Here is a 24860-nt window from a genome sequence, read left to right as displayed (position 1 = left end):
CATTAGTTATCGGCTCTAACCTAACATATGGACATATGGCTCTATCGGCTCTAACCTAACATATGGCTCTAACATAACTATGGACAATCTTAATGGGCATAAAATTATCACAACTAGCATATTAAAAATATAGTATATCCAAACAATTATTACAAATAGAATTTACTTTTAAAATAATATTTATTTGTATTTGTAACAAATGGAGCAACAATCTCTTGAACTGTTTACTAGTGTATGTGGAACAAAAAAAAAAAACACCAAAAAAAAAACTCCACAAAACAAAATTTAAAAATCCAGAAGTAACAATTATTCATATTTCCACTTCACAGTATTTAAAAAACAACAACATTCTCATAAAAAGAATGGAAGAAGGAAGTGGGACTAAGTTTCAATGAATGGGCATGAAATTTAATCAGAATCATTTTCTGAGGTGTAATGATCTTCCAGTGCTTTGAGGCCTAGTGAAGAGGAACAGACCCCATCCACACGGATACAAAAACAAAGCTGAAACCTTTTTCTTTTCTGGTGACAACAGCACCTCCTAAAGGAAGAAATGTATCTTATTCTTGCATTGGAGAGTTCAGTTTGTAACTAGGACTTGCTTGTCCTCTCATAAATTAGAAATTAGAATAATCTGATACCATACATATTTTTTTTAAAAAAATATTCATAAAATATTTGAACCGATTATTTTAAAATATTTTATTCATCGTGTTAAAATAAAACATTCCATATTTTTCGGGGGGGGGGGACAAAACAAAACAAAACCTTCAGGAAAAAACGGGAAAACCCCCGGTTCCCCCCCTAATTTTTCCGGGTTTTTTCCGGGCCTTCACATCTCTAATTCCAAGCTGTCATGCCTGATTCAGGTATAAAGAAAAATATAGTTGGGAGTCATTAGCATATTGTTCACATCTCATTCCCATTCTCCAGGCAATTTCATCCAGGTTTTGTGTAAATGTTTATGTAAGATAAAAAACTTGAGGTTTCAAAGCACAAGTGCCATAGTACCAAATCACAATTCCCTCACTCTTCTGGAATCTGCTCACCGGGAAGAAGCAGAACCACTGCAAAACAGTACCTCCTATCTCCATCCTAGACAGATCACCCACAAGGATTAAATTTTAACAGAATCGAAACAAGCTAATGAGAGGTCTATGAGAAGCCACAAGACCACACTCTTCTGTTTTATGTTTTTATGTTTTAAACTTATTAAATACATATACTTCCCTTCATCCGAGGATCACAGGGCAGTTTACAGTATAAAAACACAAACATACAGAACATAATAACAAACAAAAGAATACTCTCTGCCTCCAGTTTAATAGGCCATAGATTGTTTAATTAGCCAAAGGCCTGGGAGAAAAGGGATTTGTTCGCTTGGCATCTTTCACCCATTGCAGATTATTTGTGAAATGCCAAAGCCACACCCAGCGCCATCTTAAGCGCCCCTGTCGCCATGGTGCGCCGGATCTCTCCGGCGCCCTTCCGCCCCGTTTCCCAGTGCGGTGGGCGGGTGGGCGCGTCGCTGCTGCATGGCGGGCAGGCGGACAGGCACAGCGCGATCTCTCCGGCGCCCTCCCGCCCCGTTTCCCAGCGCGGTGGGCAGGTGGGCGCCACACGCAGCTGTGCAGCGGACCGGCCAGCCAGCGGGCGGGCGCAGCTCGCGGCGCCCTCCTGGCGGGCCGGCGCCATGGTGCCCTGCGCCACCGGGGGTCTACGTAGAGCCGGGCCTGGCCACACCCAAATATAGACTGAAATCAGATAATCAACTTCATCCAAGAGCACCCAGACATATGCAGACAAGCACGTTTCCTCCAAGAAAGATTGGCAACCAGCCAGTATTTATTAAAATTCCCTGATAAACACTTATATAACCTTTCAAAATCCCCGTACTCTGAAATTACTACAAATAAGGATCTGCATAATGCACTACAAGTGTTTATGTGTTGGAAACATAAACATACAGTATATACAAACATTTCATATCCTGCTCTTCTATGAAGAAGTAACTTGGCAGCCATTGCATCTGGTTCAGAAGGTCTGGTTGAGAAAATGTGATACCGTTGTTAAAACAGCTGCACTGGCTGCCCTACCTTGCCCAAGCCAGGTTCAAAGTTATTGTATTCATTTATAAAGCTAGTTAGATGTAGGGTACCTCAGGGATCACCTGAACGCTTATGTCCCAGCCTGATCTTATCTACAGGAGCATCACTGACTGTTTAGAGTTGAGGAGCCTCGTTTGACAAGAAACCGAGCCTTTGATGTCATCAGCCCAGTCCTGTGGAATACTCAACAAATAGAGATTTAGCAAGTGCCTTCTGTGCCAACTTTTACATACCTGCTGAAAACTTTTCTATTCAGCCAGGCCTATGCAGGCAATTAAGAGCGCATTCCCCTCAAATGGGTTACTGACCTTTGTTTTTAACTTTTAACTTTATTGTATGGTTTTATCTTATTTTCCAGATCATCACCAGAGCCTGCAGATAATGCAGAAATTATGGTCTATCACCTTACAGGACTAGACAGCCATGCATGTCAGGTCATGGGAAGAATGCGATGAGACATGCTTATGCATTCACGATACTCTCAATTCAGGCTGTGGCAATATTGTGTTTCCCAAGGCACACAATTATGTTCCACCTTTGTCAAACCAGTATTACAGCTTTCAGACATACGTTCCTGCTGTGCTCAATTCATATAATAAACCTTTATTTAGTGCACCCTTACTGAAAGCATTTTTATCCTACACTTCAGCCAAAGAGGCTCCCAGAGCAGGCTTAAAATCTACAGCACAAGACACACAAGGAAAAAGCAAACCCAGGTACCAGCTCTGAATGTTGCAAAGTTCTTAAAGCGATCATCTGGGTCTCCAACAGTTCAAGGAGAAAAGCAGCAAAAAATGAGCTAATCTCTCAGCAGAGTGGATGGAATAGCTCTGCTTCCCATCTAATGGAAAAGAAAAGCCACATCTCTTATATAAATGGAATATAGGACATTAAATGTGCTGCAGAACGAACTACTGGTTTTAGCCTAAGCTTTTATGAGTCTAGGTAGTTTCCTAGTCTATGGAAACTGATATGATCAATGGAGGCTGAGCGCCTTCCTACAGATAAGGAAGTGTTTTACAATGGAGGTGGCTAGTTGATGCACTACAATTCCCATCATCCTTTACCAGTGGCCATGCTGGCTGGAGCTGATGGGAGTAGGAGTCCAACAACATTTCGAGGGCACCATGTTGGCTATCCCTCAGTGGCTGAACATTCCAGTCTCCAAGATTTAACATACTTAAAGCATTGATTTTATCTCATATAGTATTAGGTGCGATTTTGAAATGCTTTGGCCCGGCTGGTACTATTTGCCTTGATTTTAGGACTGGGTCTGAGGACAAAACTCTGTTATTTTGGCTGCAAGAGACTAACATGGCGATCATCTCAGAAACTTTAGCATATTACCGGTATTCTTCTTCTTCTTCTTTTTTTACAATCCTGCTTCTTCACTGAACATAACTCTAACCAGGTTTACCGGTCATTTTATTAATCTGATAATCTATAACCTGCACAAACTCATGCCACAATAAATGTGTTAGTTTGCAAGGTACCAAAGCCGTAGGGTTGTTATTCTTCACTACATAACAACTTCTTATGGAATGGTCTTTTCCGTTCTGTGCACAGTAGGTTCAAACCCATGGCGAGAATACCTGCAATTGAATTGATATCGGACTGCAGATCCCTTCTAGGTTTCCTAATATACAGGATGTTTGGACTGTAACGTTTTGAATTTATGAACTGTAAAGGCCCAAATAACATTCAAAACACAAAGAATTATTTTCCTTCTAAAAGTGCACATTTCCCCCAGTGCCCATCTCTTTATATTTTGTTTAACTTGACCTCTTTACTAAGCTATGTTGCCTGTATGTAGACTTCTGCTCACATAAAAATCTTCCGTTAAATGGAGAGCGTTATGTCCAGCTGTGTATGCCAAACTAAGTTCAAAATAGCTTATGCTCTGGTATGTGTATAGGATTGCAGGATAATGACCATAGTAAAATGTAGGGTTTTAAATTTGAATAGTGGATCTATTTCTAATATTTTTATTCAAAGGTTTTTAGTGATTTAAGCATGATTGCATTTGCAAAGCTTTAGTGTGCCTTTAGAAAGTCAATATAATAAGCAAAACATGTTTAGACCCTTATGATCACTTATGCAATATGGAGGATCATTTTTAACTTTCTGTCCGTCCTTTTGAATGCCAAGATACTGGGTTGTATCCAACGTTAGTAATACTCAGAGTAGACCCATCAAAACAAATGGACATGACTTGGATCTATTAATTTCAATGGGTCTACTCGGAGTAGAACTTAGTTGGCTACATCCCTATATACATGTCTATAATCGACTTTAGTTTCACACTGGTTTCATAGAATCATAGTAGAGCTGAAAGGAATCACAAGCATCAACTAGTTCAACTCCCTGCAATGCAGGAATCTTTCCCTCCAAGGTGGGACTCGAACCCATGACTCTGAATTTAGCTATGGTTAAGTCTCTTTGAAATCAACGGATAAATGAGTCACGAGTCCAATGAGACTTGGACCAGGGCCATTTCATCTACTCAGCAAGCAAGTGTGCAAGAACAAAGCTTTCTGCAGCAACTTAAGGAAGGAAGCTAATAGTAAAACAGTGAATGCAGCAATTTTAGTGTACCTTCCACCAAAACCTGCTCTGATGCAATCAATCCCCATTCATTTCTGTTGGACTGGCATCAAAACAACAGCCAGTTAATATTGTGGCATAACATTTTTTAAAAGCCAGTATAAGTATCCAATGATCTGTGGCAGGCATGGAGCCCTCTCAAAAGTTTTTGCAATAACTTCAGTGGAGAGCCTGTTCTGCATGCATCAAGCTGGCCCAAGACGACATTTATTGAGTGACTACAAGCAACGTAACAGAAGTAGCAGCTTTACAGAAACTGGGTAAATCCAAATTTATGCAGTACAAGATAAGCAAAAAAGAGATTTTTTATTTATTTATCAAAATTCCATCCTTTGAGATAACCTACCTTAAATGTATCTTTTAAAATCACAGGCCAGAACAGGATTTCGGGGACAAAATACCTTTATTTTTTCCAACCAAGCTCCAAAATATTTAGTTCTAGTATATACCGGTATATATATAAAATTTCATCTGGGGAGATTTAAGGAGGACTTAACAGTCATCAAAATTAGTTATTTTGTCTACAAAGTTTCAATTTAGAAAGCCTAATAAATTCAAGCAAAAATGATATCAGGAGCTAGTAATCATTCTGCAGTTCCATAATCTTACTTCAATATTAGTATTGCAATAAATTGCCTATTATAAAATTATGAGCAAACAGATGACACAAAACATAACATGAGGCATTTTTAACAAATTCCAAAATCCAAAGTTGAAAGAAGCTAAAATCTTCATTCAGTTGTAATTTAAAAAAAACTTTCAGTACAGATTGAACATAAGAAAATATTAATTTTCAATTATATGCAACCTAAGTCTATGCATGTTTAATCAGAGGTAACTCCTACTTTGTCAAATGGAGTTTACTTTCAAGTAAACGTGCATAGAATTGCAGACTTAATTTCTCTTGCCTTTTAAATGCAAAATGATACATCATTTCCCTTTGATATGTAACTATTTGGTGCTAGGTTTCAAGGATTTCTTTACTTTTTATATTAACAAAAATTTGTTTCTTCTCAACAGTCATAAGTAAGATACAATGTTTTGCACAAGACTTTTTCATGTAGTTCATATATTTCTTTTATATTTTGTGCCAGAAGTCCTTGCTTGATACAGATGTCTTCTGTAAATATCTATCCAGATATTCAAAGATCACTGAATTTTAAAATGATCTCAAAACAATCCTCAGCCTCATTTAAACTTTGCCTAAATAGCTGTGTGTGTTGCCATGCAATATCACCGTCCCCTCCACTCAGTTCAGCTTCCAAGATAACATCTGTTACGTTGGAAATACCGGGATAAGAATGAAGACTTTTATCTACAAAGAAGGGAAAGACAAAAAATTATTTTTGTTAAAAAAGCAAAATGTATTAAATACCAATATAAAACATTGATTTTAGAAGGATAGTGCGAAAGACACACTGCAAATTTGTTTTTGTTTAATGATAATTGTATGGGCCATTGTCAAAATTAATTTATTATTCATAGGGTTTTTTTAATGCTTTATCTGCTTCAGGAAAAATCCTAGATATACTAAAATCAAATAGGGATTTGCGATGCCTGTTCCAATGTATAGCCCAAGACACAAGCTTATTGAATGTTAGCATTTAAACTGACTTAAGGCTTCTCTTCTTTGGGTCCCACCCCCACCCCCCAGGTCAGAGTCATATATAATGTAAATCTGATCTGCATTGTAAAGATCTGGAAATTGGTGTGTGTGTGTGTGTGTGTGTGTGTGTGTGTGTGTGTGTGTGTGTGTTTATCATGCCAAAAATTATTCCAGATTGGTGGAGATGGGTTAGATGGGCCAACACTGTGTCCAGGACAGGAAGCAATTTAGAAAAAGCAAAACAAGCACATTTAAAGGAATACGGACATGCTGCTTTAATGTGCAATCATGCAAAGGATTTAAGGGGGGGAGGGGATGAAGAGAATTATGAAACCAAACAATGTCCATACATCCTTGGAGGGGAGGGGGTTAAGCAGAGGGCAGGACAGGGTCAAAAAAGGTTCTGAAGGGGAAATCTCATGTGTTCATTCAGTTGCTGCAGTTCCAACCAGGGCTGGGCGATACCCTTTTAAAAAAAAACACCAAAAAAACAACAACAACCCTGTGGTCTAAACCACAGAGCCTCGGGCTTGGCAATCAGAAGGTCGGTGGTTCGAATCCCTGTGACGGGGTGAGCTCCCGTTGCTCGGTCCCTGCTCCTGCCAACCTAGCACTTCGAAAGCACCTCAAAGTGCAAGTGGATAAATAGGTACCGCTCTGGCGGGAAGGTAAACGCACATTGAGGGAATGCAGCCCTTGGTGGGAGGGTGGCGCAAGGGAGGTTCACCTCCCCAATATGCAACAAAGAGCAGCTCAGAATTGTATATGTTCCTCTTTTCAATCCACAAAATCTAAAAAAACCAGTAGCATCCCATAGGTGCTTGATCGAACATTCAATGATGCTCACTCCCAATTAAGTGGGTTTAGGATTACAGCTTTGGGGTGCAATATTACCCACACTTGCCTAAGAGTAAGCCCCACTGAGAACAGTAGAGTTTACTTCTGAGGAAAGATGGGTAGGATTGTACTGTAAGTAAGAAACACCTGGAGTTCGATTTCAGCCGCTGCCTTTTTTGGTGACCTTGGGCCAGCTATTATCACTCAGTCTCACGTTTGTAAAATGGAACCGGTGGCTTACTTTGCATGGCTGTTGTGATGATGAATAAGCATTATTAACAGTATTAAGATACAGTCATACCTCGGTTTAAGTACACCTCGGTTTGACTACTTTCAGTTTAAGTCAGACATCCCCAAACTTTGCCTGCCCCTCCAGATATTTTGGACTACAATTTCCATCATCCCTGACCACTGGTCCCGTTAGTTAGGGATCATGGGAGTTGTATGCCAAAACATCTGGAGGGCCGCAGTTTGGGGATGCCTGGCTTAAGTACTCCGCGGACCCATCTGGAACGGATTAATCCACTTCCCATTACTTTCAATGGGAAAGTTCGCTTCAGGTTAAGTACGCTTCAGGTTAAGTACGGACTTCCAGAACCAATTACACTCATACTTTGGGTTAAATACGCTTCAGGTTGAGTACTCCGCGGACCGTCTGGAATGGATTAATCCACTTTCCATTACTTTCAATGGGAAAGTTCGCTTCAGGTTAAGTACGCTTCAGGTTAAGTACAGACTTCCGGAACCAATTGTGTACTTAAACCGAGGTACCACTGTAATGCATAGTTAAAATAATATACTGTACATAAATCAATCTTAATTGCTCTAGCTTTGCTTGCAAGCGCACTTTCAAAAATTTAGAAATTTCACACTTGCCTCCGTTTACATCAACTACAGTGTTGCCAGATCGCAGCATCCACCTTACTTTTCCACTCTGAAATGTCTGGCTGCTCGTTTTGACTGAAACGTTGTCAATTTTTAGCCCAACTGAGCCACACTCAAACTTCCAGCAGATGTAACCAGATAATGATCCTTCTTTTCGAGCTAAATAAACCTATTTAGAAACAAAATGCACACATAAAACACTAAAAAAATGATATTTGTTATAGCTACAATCTTGTAAAGCAAAACCTAAGGAGTCTAAGTATGAACCCGATGACAATTCTATGTATGTTAATTCAACTTACATCCCGCTGAGCTCAATGAGAGTTACTCCCTAGCTAGCAAGTGTGTTTAGGCAAAATGGGACTTATTTTGGAGCAAACATACATTATTGGACAGAATTTTTTAACATGTATGAATAGCTCGATTCATTACTGAAACATATACTGTACATAATAATACTTTGCAGAATTCTCATACATCATTTTGATTTGATTGTGGAATTGATTTGCTGTTTATGCCCAATGCTTTCTTCATATCGTAATCTGCCAGTCTCCTTTCCTTAGATTTGTGAGCATATGTTCCAACTGCTATTTAGTTTCTTTAGAAATGAAAATGAGCTTGGTAGGACCTTCATTAATGCAAGCTGACTGGCATACAGTGGTGCCTCGCTTAACAAACTTTTGCCCCGTAAGACAAAATTTTCGCTTAAAGAAAGGATTTTTCTAGCGGAGGTTGCCTCGCTAGACAAATTCGTTTTACGAAAAATTCGTCTAGCGAATCGCGGTTTCCCATAGGAATGCATTGAAATTCAATTAATGCGTTCCTATGGGCAATTTTTTTTAAAAAAAAAATTCAATGCATTCCTATGGGATTCGCTAGACAAATTTTTCGTTATAAGAATAGACCCATGGAACGAATTAAATTCGTCTAGTGAGGCACCACTGTACTTTGGTGCTTTGCAGATGGCGAAGAAACACTTTGGATTAGGAAATTCTACCTACTCGTGTGCAATGAAGAAAAAGGATATAATGTAAAGACCCTTTCGTGAAGCTGACAAAATAATTTTATGGAAAGTCAGGATTTCTTTTTTTACAGGAAGCTCTTATACCAGTCCACCTATGAATGGGAAATGTCAGATTTAAGGTTTAATATCTGAACAGATATTTGTTATCTTCAGCCAACTCTACCATCCTGCTTTGAAAGACACACTGCTTTTTATTCCCAGCCACTCTGGTCATCCGGCAATCTGATCTGAAGCTGGACATTAATATTTACCAACTCAAGCTGAATACACAAAAATCCACAGAAGCATTGGTGCAAAAAAAAAAAACAACAACAAAAAAAAAACCTTGCAGCTTCAAGATGATTACACTTAGAACGAATAAGTTTTATAAAATAACTTTCCTTGGTACAATACTCACCATTTTCCAGTCTGATTCAACCTTTCTCCACATAGAGTCCATCCTCCATACTCCTTTTTCCCAGCCACTAATCTTTTCATTATTATTGGATATCCGTGTGTAACAATCTTCTACTATATTGTATCGAAGGTGGAGAAGCTTAGAGGCCTTTTCTTTTCCAGTTGGAATAAAAATTCTTTCTTTGCTCTATTAGGACCAAAGGTACAAATTAGGTTTTCATTAGATATTTATTAGTCCCCTAATTACTTATAATAAATATCTGCCACAGACACACACACATACGCAAGTATATTCTAGGGGTGACTTCAAAGATATCTCAGAAGACTGATCACCTGAGTCCACCCATTATCATATTTCCTGTTATTCAGTGTACTTTCCCCTTAACCTCATCCTGATCAATCTAACGAGGAGGGCCAAAATAACCAGCAATATGATGCCAGGGTCAAAGAAGCAACCACATGAGAAAGGACTTGCTGGGCGAATTTCTGGCACAATTTGACAGTTCTTGCCCAGGGAAGAATAAGAAGGTTGTGGAAGCAATCTTCTTGCCTGATTGCCATCTTCAGAAACCGACAAGGTGGTTTGGCTTAGTAATGGAGTAAACCTAGTTTATCTTCGCCCAGAACCGCCGCATGTTAGCCGCTCTTCATGTGAGCACCTCAGTGAGGGAGAAGGGGAAGCAACATCGCTTCAGCTGGGTATTGGGCTCCTTTCCAGAACTGTCCCTGAGATCATTATGTAACAACATGACAAAATCGATACCACCATTTTTCATTACACCCCTCTTTCCTACTCATTCATTTTTCCCCCGCTTGAATCATATACCTTAGATGGTACACCACCGTTTTAAACTGCAAGAGGGTTTGGTCAGTAAGACTGTGTACAAAGTGTATGTAGTGAAAATAAATTAACAGACTCAAAACCCTCTGAGTAATACAGTGGAACCTTGGTTCTCGAACTTAATCCGTTCCGGGAGTCCGTTCCGACTCCCCAAACGGTTCGAAAACCAAGGCGCGGCTTCCGATTGGCTGCAGGAGCTTCCTGCACTCAAGTGGAAGCTGCATCGGACGTTTGGCTTCTGAAAAACGTTTGAAAACCGGAACATTTACTTCCGGGTTTTCAGTGTTCGGGAGCCAAAACGTACAAGTACCAAGGCGTTCGAGAACCAAGGTATGACTGTAACTGTATCACTTCTATATCCTATGCACCAGTCAACACTAGATGTTAAATAGGAAGAGGGAGAACGCAACATTAGCAGGGTAAACTGTCTCGTCTAGGAGTGTTTTGCTATGCCTAAATTGTGAAAGGGGGGCTCTGGGGATACCAGGGGGCATAGGAGGGAATCAGAGACCTTGGTATCAAGTCTTCAGAAAGTCAATGACATTAAAGTGGAAGAGAACATGCCAAGGGCCACTGGGAGGCTGTACCTCGGCCTCTCAGAAATGGCATGATGGCAAGGAGGAGGTGCACCTGCCCCCATCCATCAGCCAGGATGGACAGACAAGTTTCCCTGGGACTGCAGAGTTGAAGGGCAGATTGCTCTGGCCCCATCCCTCAGGCAGGTGACTAACAGCTGTGGGCTCTATGCATTTGGGCTCTATGCGTGCAATCACTATCTATTGCAAGTTGCCTAGAGGACAATTCAATCAAAAAGCGGGATAGAGCTCTTGTAGAAGGTCCAGCTCCGAGGGCCTTCTGGCGGTTCCCTCACTTCGAGATGTAAGGTTACAGGGAACCAGGCAGAGGGCCTTCTCGGTAGTGGCACCCGCCCTGTAGAATGCCCTCCCATCAGATGTCAAGGAAATAAACAAGTATCTGACTTTTAGAAGACATCTGAAGGCAGCCCTGTTCGGGAAGCTTTTAATGTCTGATGTTTTATTGTGTTTTTAATATTCTGTTGGGAGCCACCCAGAGTGGCTGGGAAACCCAGCCAGACGGATGGGGTATAAATAATAAATTATTATTATTATTATTATTATTAGTTGTTGTTGTAGTAGTAGTAATACGTAGGGCAATACCCTGCTATGCAATGATAAAATGCCATCATTGATCCTAGCACTTTAGGATTAAAACAAAAACCCTAGCACTTTTGCTTTGATGTCCACAAAACAAATCTATTTTGATTGCCCGGAGCAGATGTAATTGGGACAGCTGACAACAAATTTTGGAGTGAATTATTACTTTTATCCTAACAAGTTACCTGCTTTACTTTCGATTGCTTCCATCTATATATAGATCAGTGGGCGTTCGGGTTCTTTTTGTTCTCAATAATGGCTAAAACAAGTATTACTATCACTACGTTGAAATCAATAGGACAAGTAACTCATGACTAATTACAGCATGATTAACTTTCTCTGGACTGAGGCCCTAAAGCCAATAAGCTGCAACTGGACCATAAACTAAGAATTCTAAAATGATCACCAATCGATGCATTAAATACCTCCAAAGCAATTTCACCTCTGGCGACTCTCCAAGCCACTGATCCTGATACCCTTCCGCCAAGTTCTCCCGGCTTAGGGGTTTTAGGAGAAATGAACTCAACAAGTTCCACAATTATTCTTTCTAAGAGCTCCCTTCTCCTTCCTTCCGTCAAAGACTGCTGTCTCTGTGATTTCAGAAAGCAATGATTAAAAATTTTTTTAATTTCAACTGTATTACCACTCTCCCTGGTGTAACAATTTTTTTAAAAAATGCAAATCATTTATTTCAATACAATCTCTTTGAATGTCAGAAACCACTGCAGATGGGCCAGATAACCATAGGCGTAAAATTGTATTAATCAGGGTGGATTTGATTTAAATCAAACTGATTTAAATCACGATTTAAATCACTAGTCAGTAAGGCTTGATTTAAATCATAGTTGATTTAAATCATAAAGACTAATTCTTGCTGGTATAACTTTATTATGCAAGTAGATGAAGATTTTTAGAATAACAACTTTTCATATTAGTTTTTTTATCCCCAGTTTAATAGGTTAATCATTCATATTTGGACAACTTTACTGTTGTACTTAGAAAGGAGAAAAATAATCATTACCTTAATAATAACAATTTAAATAGATTTATTCAACAGAAACAATAACATTTCAGCAAATGTTATTTGCTTAAACAAACATCCATGTTTGTTAACTAATTTGGCTAAACAAAAACAATATATATATATTTTAAGAAACTTAGACTGTCAGCCCAGCCTACACATGAAAAACTTAAATACTGTCCAAACAATCAGAAAAATATTGTTTCTATTCTATTCATTGAACTTCTTGAAACTTAGCACTGAAGGGGTTGCTTCTGTATTCATAGGTTTGTAGAACAATAGGATTAAGGTCTTTTTCTCAACTCTGTTCATGTTATAACATTTTTGCTGTGAAGAAGAGGCATGTGATCTCTGTTGAGTCAAATTCAGCTTTGAGAACTGCAAAAGTAAACCAAGCACCTGTGATAATATCTTGTAGGCAGAGAAACTGCCCAATAATCTTACAAAAACCTCTGGAAGAGGTGAATGGATTAATGGAATTTATTTACCCCAAAAATTAAACATATACAACCTTATACTACATAATTAAAAAAACTAATCTTTATTTCATGATGGAATAACCTTTGGATGGTAATATGTTTTCCTCAAAAAGCATTTTATTAAAAAAAATCCAATTTAAATCAAAAAAATCGATTTAAATCAAAAAAATCCGATTTAAATCAAAAAAATCCGATTTTTTTGATTTTTTTTTAAAAAAATCATTGATTTTTATCCACCCTGGTATTAATGCACCGTTTGAACATAAGGGCAACAGGAAAGCAGGTTGAAACCTTTTTCGCACTACTTTGGACCAGTATCAAATCTTTATAATTAACTTGGAAATTAAGTTTTGGATTTACAAGGTTTGTATATCTTATTCCAACTCACTGCGTTTTGCTGAGCTCTAACATTTTATTACATAAGAGAGAAAATTCAAGGAAGGATAATGCCTGGATCAATTATTTTGTTCCCTGCAGAGCCTCACATGTTAAATTGAAAGGCCCAATTCAAGCTACAGTATATCAGTCACAATTCATGTAAGCCTCGAACAATTCTACCCATATATGGTAAACACAGGGACCCAGGTGGCGCTGTGGGTTAAACCACAGAGCCTAGGGCTTGCTGATCAGAAGGTTGGCGGTTCGAATCCCTGCAACGGGGTGAGCTCCCGTTGCTCGGTCCCAGCTCCTGCCCACCTAGCAGTTCGAAAGCACATCAAAATGCAAGTAGATAAATAAGGACCGCTCAGGTGGGAAGGTAAACGGCGTTTCCGTGCGCTGCTCTGGTTCGCCAGAAGCAGCTTTGTCATGCTGGCCACATGACCCGGAAGCTGTCTGCGGACAAACGCCAGCTCCCTCGGCCTATAGAGTGAGATGAGCGTCGCAACCCCAGAGTCGGACACGACTGGACCTGATGGTCAGGGGCCCCTTTACCTTTACCTATGGTAAACACAGCCCTTTCAATGTACAATTCAGAAAAAGTTGGAAGCAATAGTATAAAAACAACAAAATATTTGGAAGGTGTGTTTGCTTTTGTTGTTGTTGTTGCTGATAATCCTACAAAACAAAGCATCAATTTCCTTTACAGGTAGAGTCAGGGTCTGCAACCTCCCTGTGGAACGCCCTCCCATCAGATGTCAAAGAGATAAAGAACGACACAACTTTTAGAAGACATCTGAAAGCAGCCATGTATCCAGACGTTTTTAATGTTTGACGTTTCGTTATGTTTTATATGCGTTGGAAGCTGCCCAGAGTGGCAACCCAGCCAAATGGCTGGGGTATAAATAATAAATTTATTATTATTATTACAACCTAAGACAGCTGCCAGGACACAGGGTCCCAACACGTTGCACCTACGTTGACTCTTGCCCTATGTTGGTTGCTCCCATTCACCTCTGTCCCTTGAGAGGTTTCCTGAGCAGCATCAGGAAGTTTGGAAATGCCGTTTTCAAATTGTTGCAATTTCCCAGAGTGACACTACATCAGTGATGGGCAACCTTTTGAGCTTGGTGTGTCAAAATTCACCAAAAAACCGAGCATAACTCGGGTGGTGTGTCACTTTGAGAAGAAAATCCATAATTTCACAATATTTATAGTTTAAATAACAAAAATGTATAATTGTAATATATAACTGTATTTAATAAACCAAAAACTAATTATTTAATCAAATCAAACCAAAAACCCCTTATTTATCACAAAGTGCCCAGAGTTGTTGAGCTTTTTGGGGGGGAGCTGCTGACATGTTTTGGAGGGGGTTTTTTGGGGGGGTGCCCCAAAGCTGCTGCGCTTTTTAGGGGGGAAAGAGAACAGAAATAAATGATGACTAATACCTTCGCTGGAACTAACACGCGGCACCAACAGTCTGCCAAAGCGCCCAAAAACCAGCACAGAACAAGTTAAAAAATGAACGCTGTTACACCCATAGTCTGCCAAAGCGCCAGAAAAAACAGCACAGAAAGGGTTAAAAAAACCAATCTCTGGCTACCAGTAACAACAACAACAACAAAAAAAGGATCCAGGTTTTAACAGTGGAGACAAACTGTAGCGGAGACAAGCTGTAGGAGGAGCGGGAGAACAAATGGAGGGGAAAAAACAACAACAATAGCGTGAATGGGCCGATGGGGCGCGTGCCAGCAGTGAGGGCTCTGCGTGTCACGTCTGACACGCGTGTCATAGGTTCACCATCACTGCATGACATTGTGGGGCATTGTGAGAATGTTAAAATACCAAGTGATTCATAGGCACCTGCCAGATTGCAGTGGTGAGGCAGGCACAGCTAGTAAGGTAAGGTAAAGGACCTCTGGATGGTTAAGTCCAGTCAAAGGCGACTCTGGGGTTGCGGCGCTCATCTTGCTTTCAGGCCGAGGGAGCTGGTGTTTGTCCACAGGCCGAGGCTTTCTGGGTTATGTGGCCAGCATGACTAAACCACTTCTGGCACAATAGAACACCGTGACGGAAACCAGAGCGCATGGAAACGCCAGTTACCTTCCCGCCACAGCGGTACCTATTTATCTACTTGCACTGCCGTGCTTTTGAACTGCTAGGTTGGCAGAAACTGGGACAGAGCAACAGCAGCTCACCCCGTCGTGGGGATTCGAACTGCTGACCTTCTGCTCAGCAAGCCCAAGAGGCTCAGTGGTTTAGACCACAGCACCACCTGCATCCCAAGTGGCTAGTAAGCCACCTGAAACCACCTCACAACTGGCATGGGCCTTGGAAAGAGAACTGTAAAATGAGACTCAATGTGGCCGTTTTGAACCAAGCACTTTTAGTGTAATAATAATAAAAACTGTAACTGTTTTAAAACAGCGATGGACTTTTTTTTTTTGGTAGAAAATATGCCACTAGCCAAAACCAAAATTTCAGAGAGCATTATTCCAGCATGCTCAACTGTACATAGGCAGTTCTTTCAAATGGATGTGCTTAGGGTGGCAGAAAAAAGCCTGGAAGATTGCAGGCCCAACTAGTTGCAGGTGCCCTTCTGCCACCAACTCGTGCTGCCTGCTTCCCTGGTGTCACAAGCAGGGCTGGGCAATATGTTTTTCAACATCATTATGTTATCAGCAGCTAGATACTACGATATATGCTGATGTATCACGGCGTCCGACTCTGGAATGTATCTCGGCTGCTTCTTCCTCTCCACCTTAGAAGCAGCAGCTGCCACGATAGATCTCCCAGCCCTACCAGCTCATGTGAGTCAGAGGGGGAGGCGACATCCTCAAAGGTGCAAGCAGGCAGGTAGATGGAGCCTGAGAAGGTGCTTGCTTGCAACCTTCTCAGGCTCTGCCTGGCTGTGCCTTCGCCACCTGCAGGCCATTTGAACAGACACAATGCATTGCCAGCTTAACACCATACCAGTTCCAGACAATTCATCAATATATCACCCAGTTCTAGTCACAAGCTGATACTCCTATGGCAAAGGTCCAACACCATGATTCCATTGTCTTGTAACAGTCATTCCATCCACGTAAAAAGTCATTTCCCCCCCCAAAACGATAATAAAAAACAGAAACGATATTTCACAACATGTTGCCCTCTTATTAACAACTTTGAACTGCAACACGTGGGGAGACATTCTGGACATTGTAGATTTGTCTTGGTCTGGTGCATGTAACGTCTTTCGTTCTGCGGTCGTGTGATTTGTGCTTGTATTATATTGTGATGGCCACTGGCTATAAACAATAAAAATCTACTGGTTGATTGAGTCCCCGGTTCAAGGGCAGCTTACGTTTCAATACCTGTGCAATTTTAACCAGCCTGCGCTAAGATAAAGGGACCCACCACTTTATTAAGGTTATTGATGGTTTCTCGAAGGACTGCTTCTTTGACCTGGGTCCTCCGTGGGAGCAGGTCTTCATGCTTACAAGAGTAGCGCCAGGTGACGTCAACAACCTGAAAAGCATGAGTTGGAAAAGAAGAGGGGGGGGGGTGAAATTACGAAGTATTACATACAGCATTTGATATATATATATATATATATATATATATATATATATATATATATATATATATATACATATCCCATCTCCCCACTCCCTGCTCCAAGGAAGTCAAGATGGAGGCGTACAGGGCTCTCTGCATCTGCATATTATAAAAACCCTGCAAAGTAGGTTCCTGAGAGCTGGTGAGGGTCGGAAGCGAGCTTCGTGGCTGAATGGGGATTTCAACCCTAGTCTTCCAGGGCCTAGTCTGAACTTCTGGGTAGGGAGGTGGGTGGCACTGTGGTCTAAACCACTGAGCCTCTTGGGCTTGCTGATCGGAAGGTCAGCGGTTCAAATCCCCACGACGGGGTGAGCTCCTGTTGCTCCGTCCCAGCTCCTGCCAACCTAGCAGTTCAAAAGCATGCCAGGGCAAGTAGACAAATAGGTACTGCTGCAGCGGGAAGGTAAACAGCATTTCCGTGCACTCTGGTTTCCATCATGGTGTCCCGTTGCACCAGAAGCGGTTTAGTCCTGCTGGCCACATAACCCGGAAAACTGTCTGTGGACAAACGCCGCGGCTCCCTCAGCCTGAAAGCGAGATGAGCGCCGCAACCCCACAGTCGCCTTTGACTGGACTGAACCGTCCAGGGGTCCCTTTACCTTTTAGTCTGACCTTCCAACCAGCACACCACACTGGCTATGAAGTAGCTCAAAATTCCACGCACTGCAATATCAGAACTACTCCAGGAAAGAGCTCCTCTTTCCTTTGTCAAGGAATTATTGAACTGCTATAAAAATGATTAAAGGGAAAACTTTCCCTTGCAAGCATTGCCTTTACAGTGGTACCTCTACTTACGAATTTAATGTGTTCCGAACACACATTTGTAAGTCGAAAAAATTTGTAAGTCGAATCCCATAGGAATGCATTGGGAGAAAAAAATTGTAAGTCGAAGCAACCCTATCCAAAAATTCGTAAGTAGAAAAAATCCTATCTAAACCACATCCAAGATGGCGGACGGAGCTCCATTTGTAAGTAGAAAAATTCGTAAGTAGAGTTATTTGTAAGTAGAGGTACCACTGTATTTCAGATCCACACCGCCTCCCCTACCTCGTCTTTAGAGAATGCCAGAATGTAGGAGAGCTTTTTCCCCCAGCCCATCTCATAGAGGAGGGGTTTGTCGCAGACGTTTTCACAAGGGTCACAGTGAAGCCATCTCTGCTGGGATGAGGAGTAAACTTCGGTCCACACATGATCTGCAGGAGAGAAAAGCCAGAGGAAAGTAACCAACATTGTAAAGGCACCTCCTCCATCTCAGGAAGCTATAAAGAGAGAGAGGGAGAGAGAGAGAGAGAGGGAGAGAGAGAGAGAGAGAGTGTGTGAGAGAGAGTTGTAATGATACCTGTTGCATCCCAAATATATCTTGCTTCAAAACCCACAGCTCTGCAGAAGAGGGTGAAGCAGTTGGCCCATTCTCCACAACGGCCACGCCTAGTTTCCAGAAGTTTCTCGGGATTGTTGTACCTGTGCACAATTTTTTTTTAAAAAAAGGGGGGGGTGTTGCCGTCATTGCCATGAATACCTAAAACCATTAGCATAAGCTGCCAACCTTTTGAAATGCTACATTATTAAAATACGCTCAGAGGTGGGAACCACTTAGAGTGCAATGACATTGAAGCAATACACAAATGTAGTACATAAAGTGGTAATGTATAGGCTTCTTCTGTGATCTAGCCCCTGCTTTAAACCCCCAAATCCCTTCCTACTATCAAACCGAGTACTGTATTTTTCCGTGTATAAGACACCCCCTATTTTTGAGGACTCAAAATTAAGAAAATGGGGGGAGTTTGCCCCCATGTATAAGACTACCCCCCTTTTTTAAAATTATTTTTAGTTTTAAAAAAAACCCTAGTCATATACACAGAAAAGTACGGTAACTGCGGACCAAGGACATCCCATCTTACAACCTCTGCTAAAAGCACAGCCAACAGAACTAACTTCGGTATGTTGATATTTTGCATTTATTCAGACTGAAACACGGGATATCTGAATGACGACAGTGCTTCTGAACCCATCTTTTATTGGGTGGTTGAACCTCTGGCCAGCCCTCTGTTTCTGAACTACAGCTCCCATCATTCCTGGACATTAGCCATGCTTGCTGGGGATCATGGGAGTTGTAGTACAGCAACATCTAGAAGGGCCAAAGGTTCTACAACTACCATCACTCATGACCATTGGGTTAAGCTGGCTGGGCTTTAAGGGAGTTGAGTGACAAATCTATTCTTCTATGCTACCTATCAGCAAAACAGAATGCAGGGCTAAGAGTATCTTCATGCTACTGCTTCACAGGGCGCTATCGTTCTCACGTGCTATATGAGGGATTAGTCAATAAATAAGTGAAAAAGTGTCTTCCCGAAAATGTACAATGGAGCCTTGGTTCTTGAACTTAATCTGTTCTGGGAGTCCATTCGACTCCCGGAACCATTCGAAAAACCAATGCATGGCTTCCGATTGGCTGCAGGAGCTTCCTGCACTCAATCGGAAGCTGCGTCGGACGTTTGGCTTCTGAAAAATGTTTGAAAACCAGAGCACTTACTTCTGGGTTTTCAGCGTTCGGGAGTCAAAACGTCTGAGTGCCAAGGCGTTCAGGAACCAAGGTACGACTGTACTGAGCGTACCGTTTCAAACACAGATCAAATTGTTAACCCACCTATGCCCTATACAAACCTTGGAAACCGGTTGCTGAATTGGCATTGGTTGCAGAAGTGATTTTCAACCCTACTCGCATCCCATCTCAGATCATCATCGCTAGGCGACAAATTTTCTTTAGATTCTGTCTGGCCCCCACACTTGCTGCACGGAAGGTTATTTACCCACTGGAAAAAATCACATTTAAACCAGTTCAGGAGCTCCAGCAACAGCATGTCCTGTTCGTTCAACAGGGAGCCTGAAAAAATAAAACAATGCAATTACAATGGAACATGTGAATATCTGATTCATAGAATCACAGAATTGGGAGGGACCCTGTGGATCATCTAGTCCAACCCCTGGCAGGAACACGTCGTTGTCCCATACGGGGATCAAACCTGAAACGGTGGCATTATCAGCACCACGCTCCAACCAACTGAGCTACCCAGGCTTGCTATAACAGTGCAATCCCAGGAATGTTTACTAAGAAGGAAGTCACTGGTGTTTACTCCCAGGCAAGCATGCACAGGACTGCAGCCTAAGCAGACCAGAAATCGGGAGCAATTTCCCAAAGAGGACAGGGAAATAATCACGGCAAATCATTTGACAGCAAATCTGGTATAGAACCTGAAAGTTTTCATTAGGTACCTGAAGTAGAGATGCACCTGGGGAGAGAGAGGGATGTAGCTCAATAGCAGAGCCCATGTTTTGACATGATAAGACAAACCTGACTTAGCACAGCAGCAAAAAGAACTGGGGAAGAGCAAAGAGCTCTCTGGAAGCCGAAATGTTGTTAAGCCAACATTTGGCTAGGCATTGAACCAGGCCAACGACAAAAAGGGAGCTGCTTAAAGAGGATCAAGTCAACATCAAATCAGCTCTTTGTTTTCTGTGTACACAGATGCTAAACAGTAATTCTTAGCTGCATATGAATTTGAGGGATTGGGGCAGTATTTATTTTAGATGTTAAATAATATTCTTAAAGAAAAACTTCATCAATGCCCCATACTTGGCAGCTGCTAATTCTGAAATGCTTCCCCTTCTGTCTATTTTGTACATGGATAGAAATATGCCTACTTGTGGACAAACGCTCCAGTTATATCGTCAGGTTTCCAAATCATATCTAACTTATTACCTCTGTCCATTTTCCTTGCTTGGATCAGCTTTTCATGAGCATTCTTGCTCAGTTCTTGGATTGGGATGCAAGCCAAAGCTTTCGTTTGTAAACTAGGGTTCTCATATACCATTACATGCAGAAAGTTTGATTGAAGTGTCTTCAAGAAGATTGATTCAAATGTCTGAAATGGGGTGGGGTGGGGTGGAAATGTCTCGTTTCAGTTGCCTCAAACAGATTTTCTAACAAGTTCTGGTCATTTGTTCTTCTAAATGGTCTAAAGAGGAATATTCACATGGGAATGAGGAGCACAATCTACTAAGAACTGGAATCTGGAGAAGCACCAAAAGGAGGTACGTAGCACATGACTTTCCTAACCTCTCACCTGCTGGCAGCACCCCGAAACACCATTCTTGACATTCAGGGGACCCCTTGAATAGGATGTGCTGTGATTTGGGGGTCTGAGGGGGAGAGCTGATAGCCAAAAGCAGTAGAGCTGTTTTAGCCGAATTTTTAGCAATCCACTTTCCTACTACCGTACAGCCCAGCCCATTCAGGAGTTCCAACACTTGGGAGAGGCTTATAGAGCACTCTGGGAAGCGGGGGGGGGGGCAGGAAAGACCTGCCACCCACCCCTTTCCTCTGGCTTCTGCACAAGCATAACCTTTTAAAAAAAAATGGAGGCAAACCAGAGAATCGCTTCCATTAGTCCTGAAATGGGCCTTCTGTTAAAGCAAGAGAAATACCAAGTGGTTCTGCTGGGTACACATGCTGATGTGGTATTTGCCCTCTTTTTGATCATGGTCTAGATATGTAGGAAGAAGACTGGTGTGCAGGACCGTCTCTAGGCCCAGGTCCGGTGGCGCGGGGCACCAGGCCACCCAGGGCGCCGCTGCGCCCGCTGAGAGGAGCGGCGGCGCCACAGGCGCACCTCTCAGCTGTTCAGCAGCTTCAAGCTGCTCTCCGGAGGCGCGCGGGCCTGGGGCCGCCTCCGCCACGCGCAGGGGCGTCGCAACAGGGGGCGGGTAGCGCCCCCTGGCCCAGGACCGGCCCTACGGCCAGGCTGGGTTGCGCAGGGCTCTGGCCCTCCAGGCGGCAGCCGCGCTGCACCCGCCGGCCGCGCTGGGAAATGGGGCGGGGGCGCCGGAGGGATCCGTCGCACCACGGCGCCAGGTATGCTTAAGACGACCCTGCTGGTGTGGATAATGAGAGGTTAAAAACAGGAATGGGGAAAGCTTCCACCTGCTGTTGGGACTCCCCACTCTCACCAGCCCCAGTCAGGATGGCCAATGGTCATGGAGGAAAAGAATTGCAGACCAACATTGGGTGGGCCTCAGGTTTCCCATCCCTGGATTAAAGGTTGAATGCGCACAAAAGCCGACCCACGTACAGGCAGCGACAAATATTACTGCTCGAAGTGTGGCTCTAGCAGAGTCCAAGCAGCAGGCCCAGATCTGAGCCAAGTGAAACACAGGGACATTTACTGGATTACTGGAACCGTCAATCACAGTCAAATATAAGGCAAACAAGACACAGCCTTCTTGGTTGCCTGTCCCTTTGGGAAGCACAACTTTATGCCAGTCACGGATCTCTGGTTAAGACCATCGGAGAGTACTCAAGAATCATCAGAGACCACGCCTGGCCCCTCAATATCTGGAAGTGAATCACCCCATGGTATGAGTCGGGGCCTCTTTCAGTTGGAAGAGAAAGAAAAACAAAGCAGCTTCATTTGTAACTCCAAAACAGGTATGCTTCGGTTTCAGCGACAAACTTTATGAATCTGGACTTTACAACACATGGGAAGAATCACAAAATGCCCCGTGTTCTCCGGCCTGAGTGTGACTTCATTTTGTTACATATTAACAGACCTGCCAAGTCTCCCGCTGAAAAATGCGGGATCAGCAGCGGCACGGAACCGGAAGTTGCGTAGAAGCAACTTCCGGGGCCGCTCTTCCCATGTGTGGGCACCGGAAATCGGGCAGAGCAGCACCGGAAGTCGCTTCTACGCATGCCCGGAAGTCGCTTCTACGCATGAGCGGCACCCCAAATGGAGGCTCCCTGGCAGGTAGGAAATCCAGGGGATTTCTGGGATTTTTCTCCATTTGGGAGAACAGCGGGAAACGGACTAAAATCCGGGAAGAATTAGGGAACGTAATAAAATCCGGGAAGAATTATAGAACTCAGCTCGAGGGTGAAACTTAAATTTACACATACGATTTCATTGTTCAACATAACAGAGTTCTGAAGTGGTTACCATGACAGCAGGCTGAGCAGTTGGGTCCTGATTGGAATCTAGAGTTCTCGGCGGCCGATGTGCAACAGGCTGCATGTCTGCTACTCTCCGAGAGGATCCTGACATTTTGGTTGTATTCGATCCATTCAATCGGCTATTTCTCTCCCCTGCAATTAGGTCTCAGATTTTGCGCAGCTGCTCAATCGATGTGTCGTCCTTAGGAAAAACGAGTTGGGTTTCCCCCCTGAAATGATAGTTACAAAAGACAAGCCTTCTGTATCCAGATGCAATAAAAGCCCAGCACTAGCACCTCCACTTGGCTTTGCACTGGACTGAATTATTTACAGCACAATCCTAGGCATATCTACTCATGCAAGTTCCACGGAATTTAGTGGGGATTACTCCTAGGGCTAAGGATATGGGATTGCAGTCCTTAGTGCTTTATCATCCCTGAAGAAACAACTCATGGCCCTGTTTGAGTGTTAGCGGCAATATGGTTCAGATATACAATGGACCCTCCGGTTATGTACCGTTCTGGATATGCAACTTTCAAGTTACGAACGCAGCAAACCCGGAAGTGTATTCTTCCGGGTTTCGCCGCACGTCCATGCACAGAAGCGCTCTGCACACTGCGTGCATGCGCAGAAGCGCTCTATCTTGCCGTGCGTGTGTGCAGAAGTGGCGCCTCTGGTTACGGATTTTTCAGGGTGCGCACGATCCCCCAGAACAAATTAAATCCGTAACCAGAGGGTACACTGTAATAACCTGCTCTGGCCCTGCTCCCACACTGTTCATACATCAGGGTAAAGTGTGAGGGGGGAAAGAGTGCCAAATGTATAATGACCATGACCATGATAATATTAATAATAATACCTGGCTGGGTTGCAGCCACTCAGGGCAGCTTCCAACACATACAAGAATATAACAAAACATCAAATGTCTTCTAAAAGTTGCGTACAGTGGTACCTCGGGTTCCAAACGCTTCAGGTTACAAACACTTCGGATTACAAACTCTGCTAACCCGGAAGTAGTACCTCAGGTTGAGAACTTTGCCCCAGGATGAGAACGGAAATCGCGTGCTGGTGGCGTGGCGGCAGTGGGAGACCCCATCAGCAAAAGCGCTCCTCAGGTTAGGTATGGTTTCGGGTTAAGAACAGACCTCCGGAATAAATTAAGTTCACAACCTGAGGTACCACTGTAGTTCTTTGTTTCCTTGACATCTGATGGGAGGGTATTCCACAGGGCCAGCGCTGCTGTCGAAAAGGCCCTCTGCCTGGTTCCCTGTAATCTCATTTCTCACAGTAAGGGACCCGCCAGAAGGATCCAAAACACCTGGAAGGCACCAGGTTGGGAAAGGCGGTTTTATATGGAAATGTCCCATCTGAAGGTACTCACCTCTTCAAACCCCATTTCAAAAGGACATTCAACAGCTCCTCTGACAGGCAACAATCTAGTGAAAAAGGCTTGGTTTTCAATCCGAATAGACGGATATTTGTCCTCATCTGGGTGTCTGATAGATTTAAAAGAAAAATGTAAAGATTGCTTTCAAGTTACTTACAAAACAGTGTTTTAATCCGATTAAGCAACCTGGAACACAGCTCTCGCATTTCAGCTATAGCTTCCTGCAGCACACTGGTCTTATCCCAAAAGGACTTTTTGGTGTCTACAGTGGTGTCGGGCGGATTCACAATTCGCATGTGCTACTGTCAATTGTTTATGTAGCAAATTAAGTTTCAAAAGATCTTTTTCAGGTCCTTTATTGCTTATGCTCACAGTAACTTTGTACGGCGAGCCACAGTTACTATTTTGCACAATGGAAACAGAGGCTCAAAGCCTGAAAACCTGAGGTCCTGCTGACAATCAATGTAGGCCACACCGAGTCAGAGGAACCAATGGTCTGACTTAGAATCGTAGAATTGTAGAGTTGGAAG

At 42.6% G+C, this 24860-nt stretch overlaps 1 protein-coding gene across 1 annotated transcript; it reads right to left on the bottom strand.

The window, feature by feature from the left end:
- Positions 1–5096: 5096 nt before the first annotated feature.
- Positions 5097–24445, bottom strand: NGLY1 (N-glycanase 1). Its single transcript, XM_035129663.3, has 11 exons — positions 24325–24445; positions 22951–23173; positions 20718–20880; positions 19622–19841; positions 18297–18418; positions 18005–18150; positions 16757–16867; positions 11902–12066; positions 9462–9647; positions 8032–8209; positions 5097–6027 (listed from the first exon to the last, which is right to left on the bottom strand). The coding sequence occupies exons 2-11, from the start codon at positions 23053–23055 to the stop codon at positions 5855–5857; spliced, it is 1569 nt and encodes a 522-aa protein (XP_034985554.3). The 5' UTR covers positions 23056–23173; positions 24325–24445; the 3' UTR covers positions 5097–5854.
- Between the last annotated feature and the right edge of the window lie 415 nt (positions 24446–24860).

This window comes from Zootoca vivipara, chromosome 11 (assembly GCF_965207765.1).
Source record: "Zootoca vivipara chromosome 11, rZooViv2.hap1.1, whole genome shotgun sequence".
Classification (NCBI taxonomy): domain Eukaryota; kingdom Metazoa; phylum Chordata; class Lepidosauria; order Squamata; family Lacertidae; genus Zootoca; species Zootoca vivipara.
The sequence above is the reverse complement of the archived record's forward strand: the minus strand, read 5'-3'. Positions and strand labels throughout refer to the sequence as shown.

What these genes read in the sequence shown, in the direction of transcription:
- NGLY1 (XM_035129663.3), bottom strand. Translation starts at nt 23,055, where the DNA reads ATGTCAGGATCCTCTCGGAGAGTAGCAGACATGCAGCCTGTTGCACAT. An exon ending in TGGCATTCTCTAAAGACGAG is followed by an intron (nt 16,868 to 18,004) that starts GTAGGGGAGGCG and finishes CATGCTTTTCAG; the next exon opens with GTTGTTGACGTCACCTGGCG. An exon ending in TGTAGTTGATGTAAACGGAG is followed by an intron (nt 6,028 to 8,031) that starts GCAAGTGTGAAA and finishes CCTTCTTTGTAG; the next exon opens with ATAAAAGTCTTCATTCTTAT.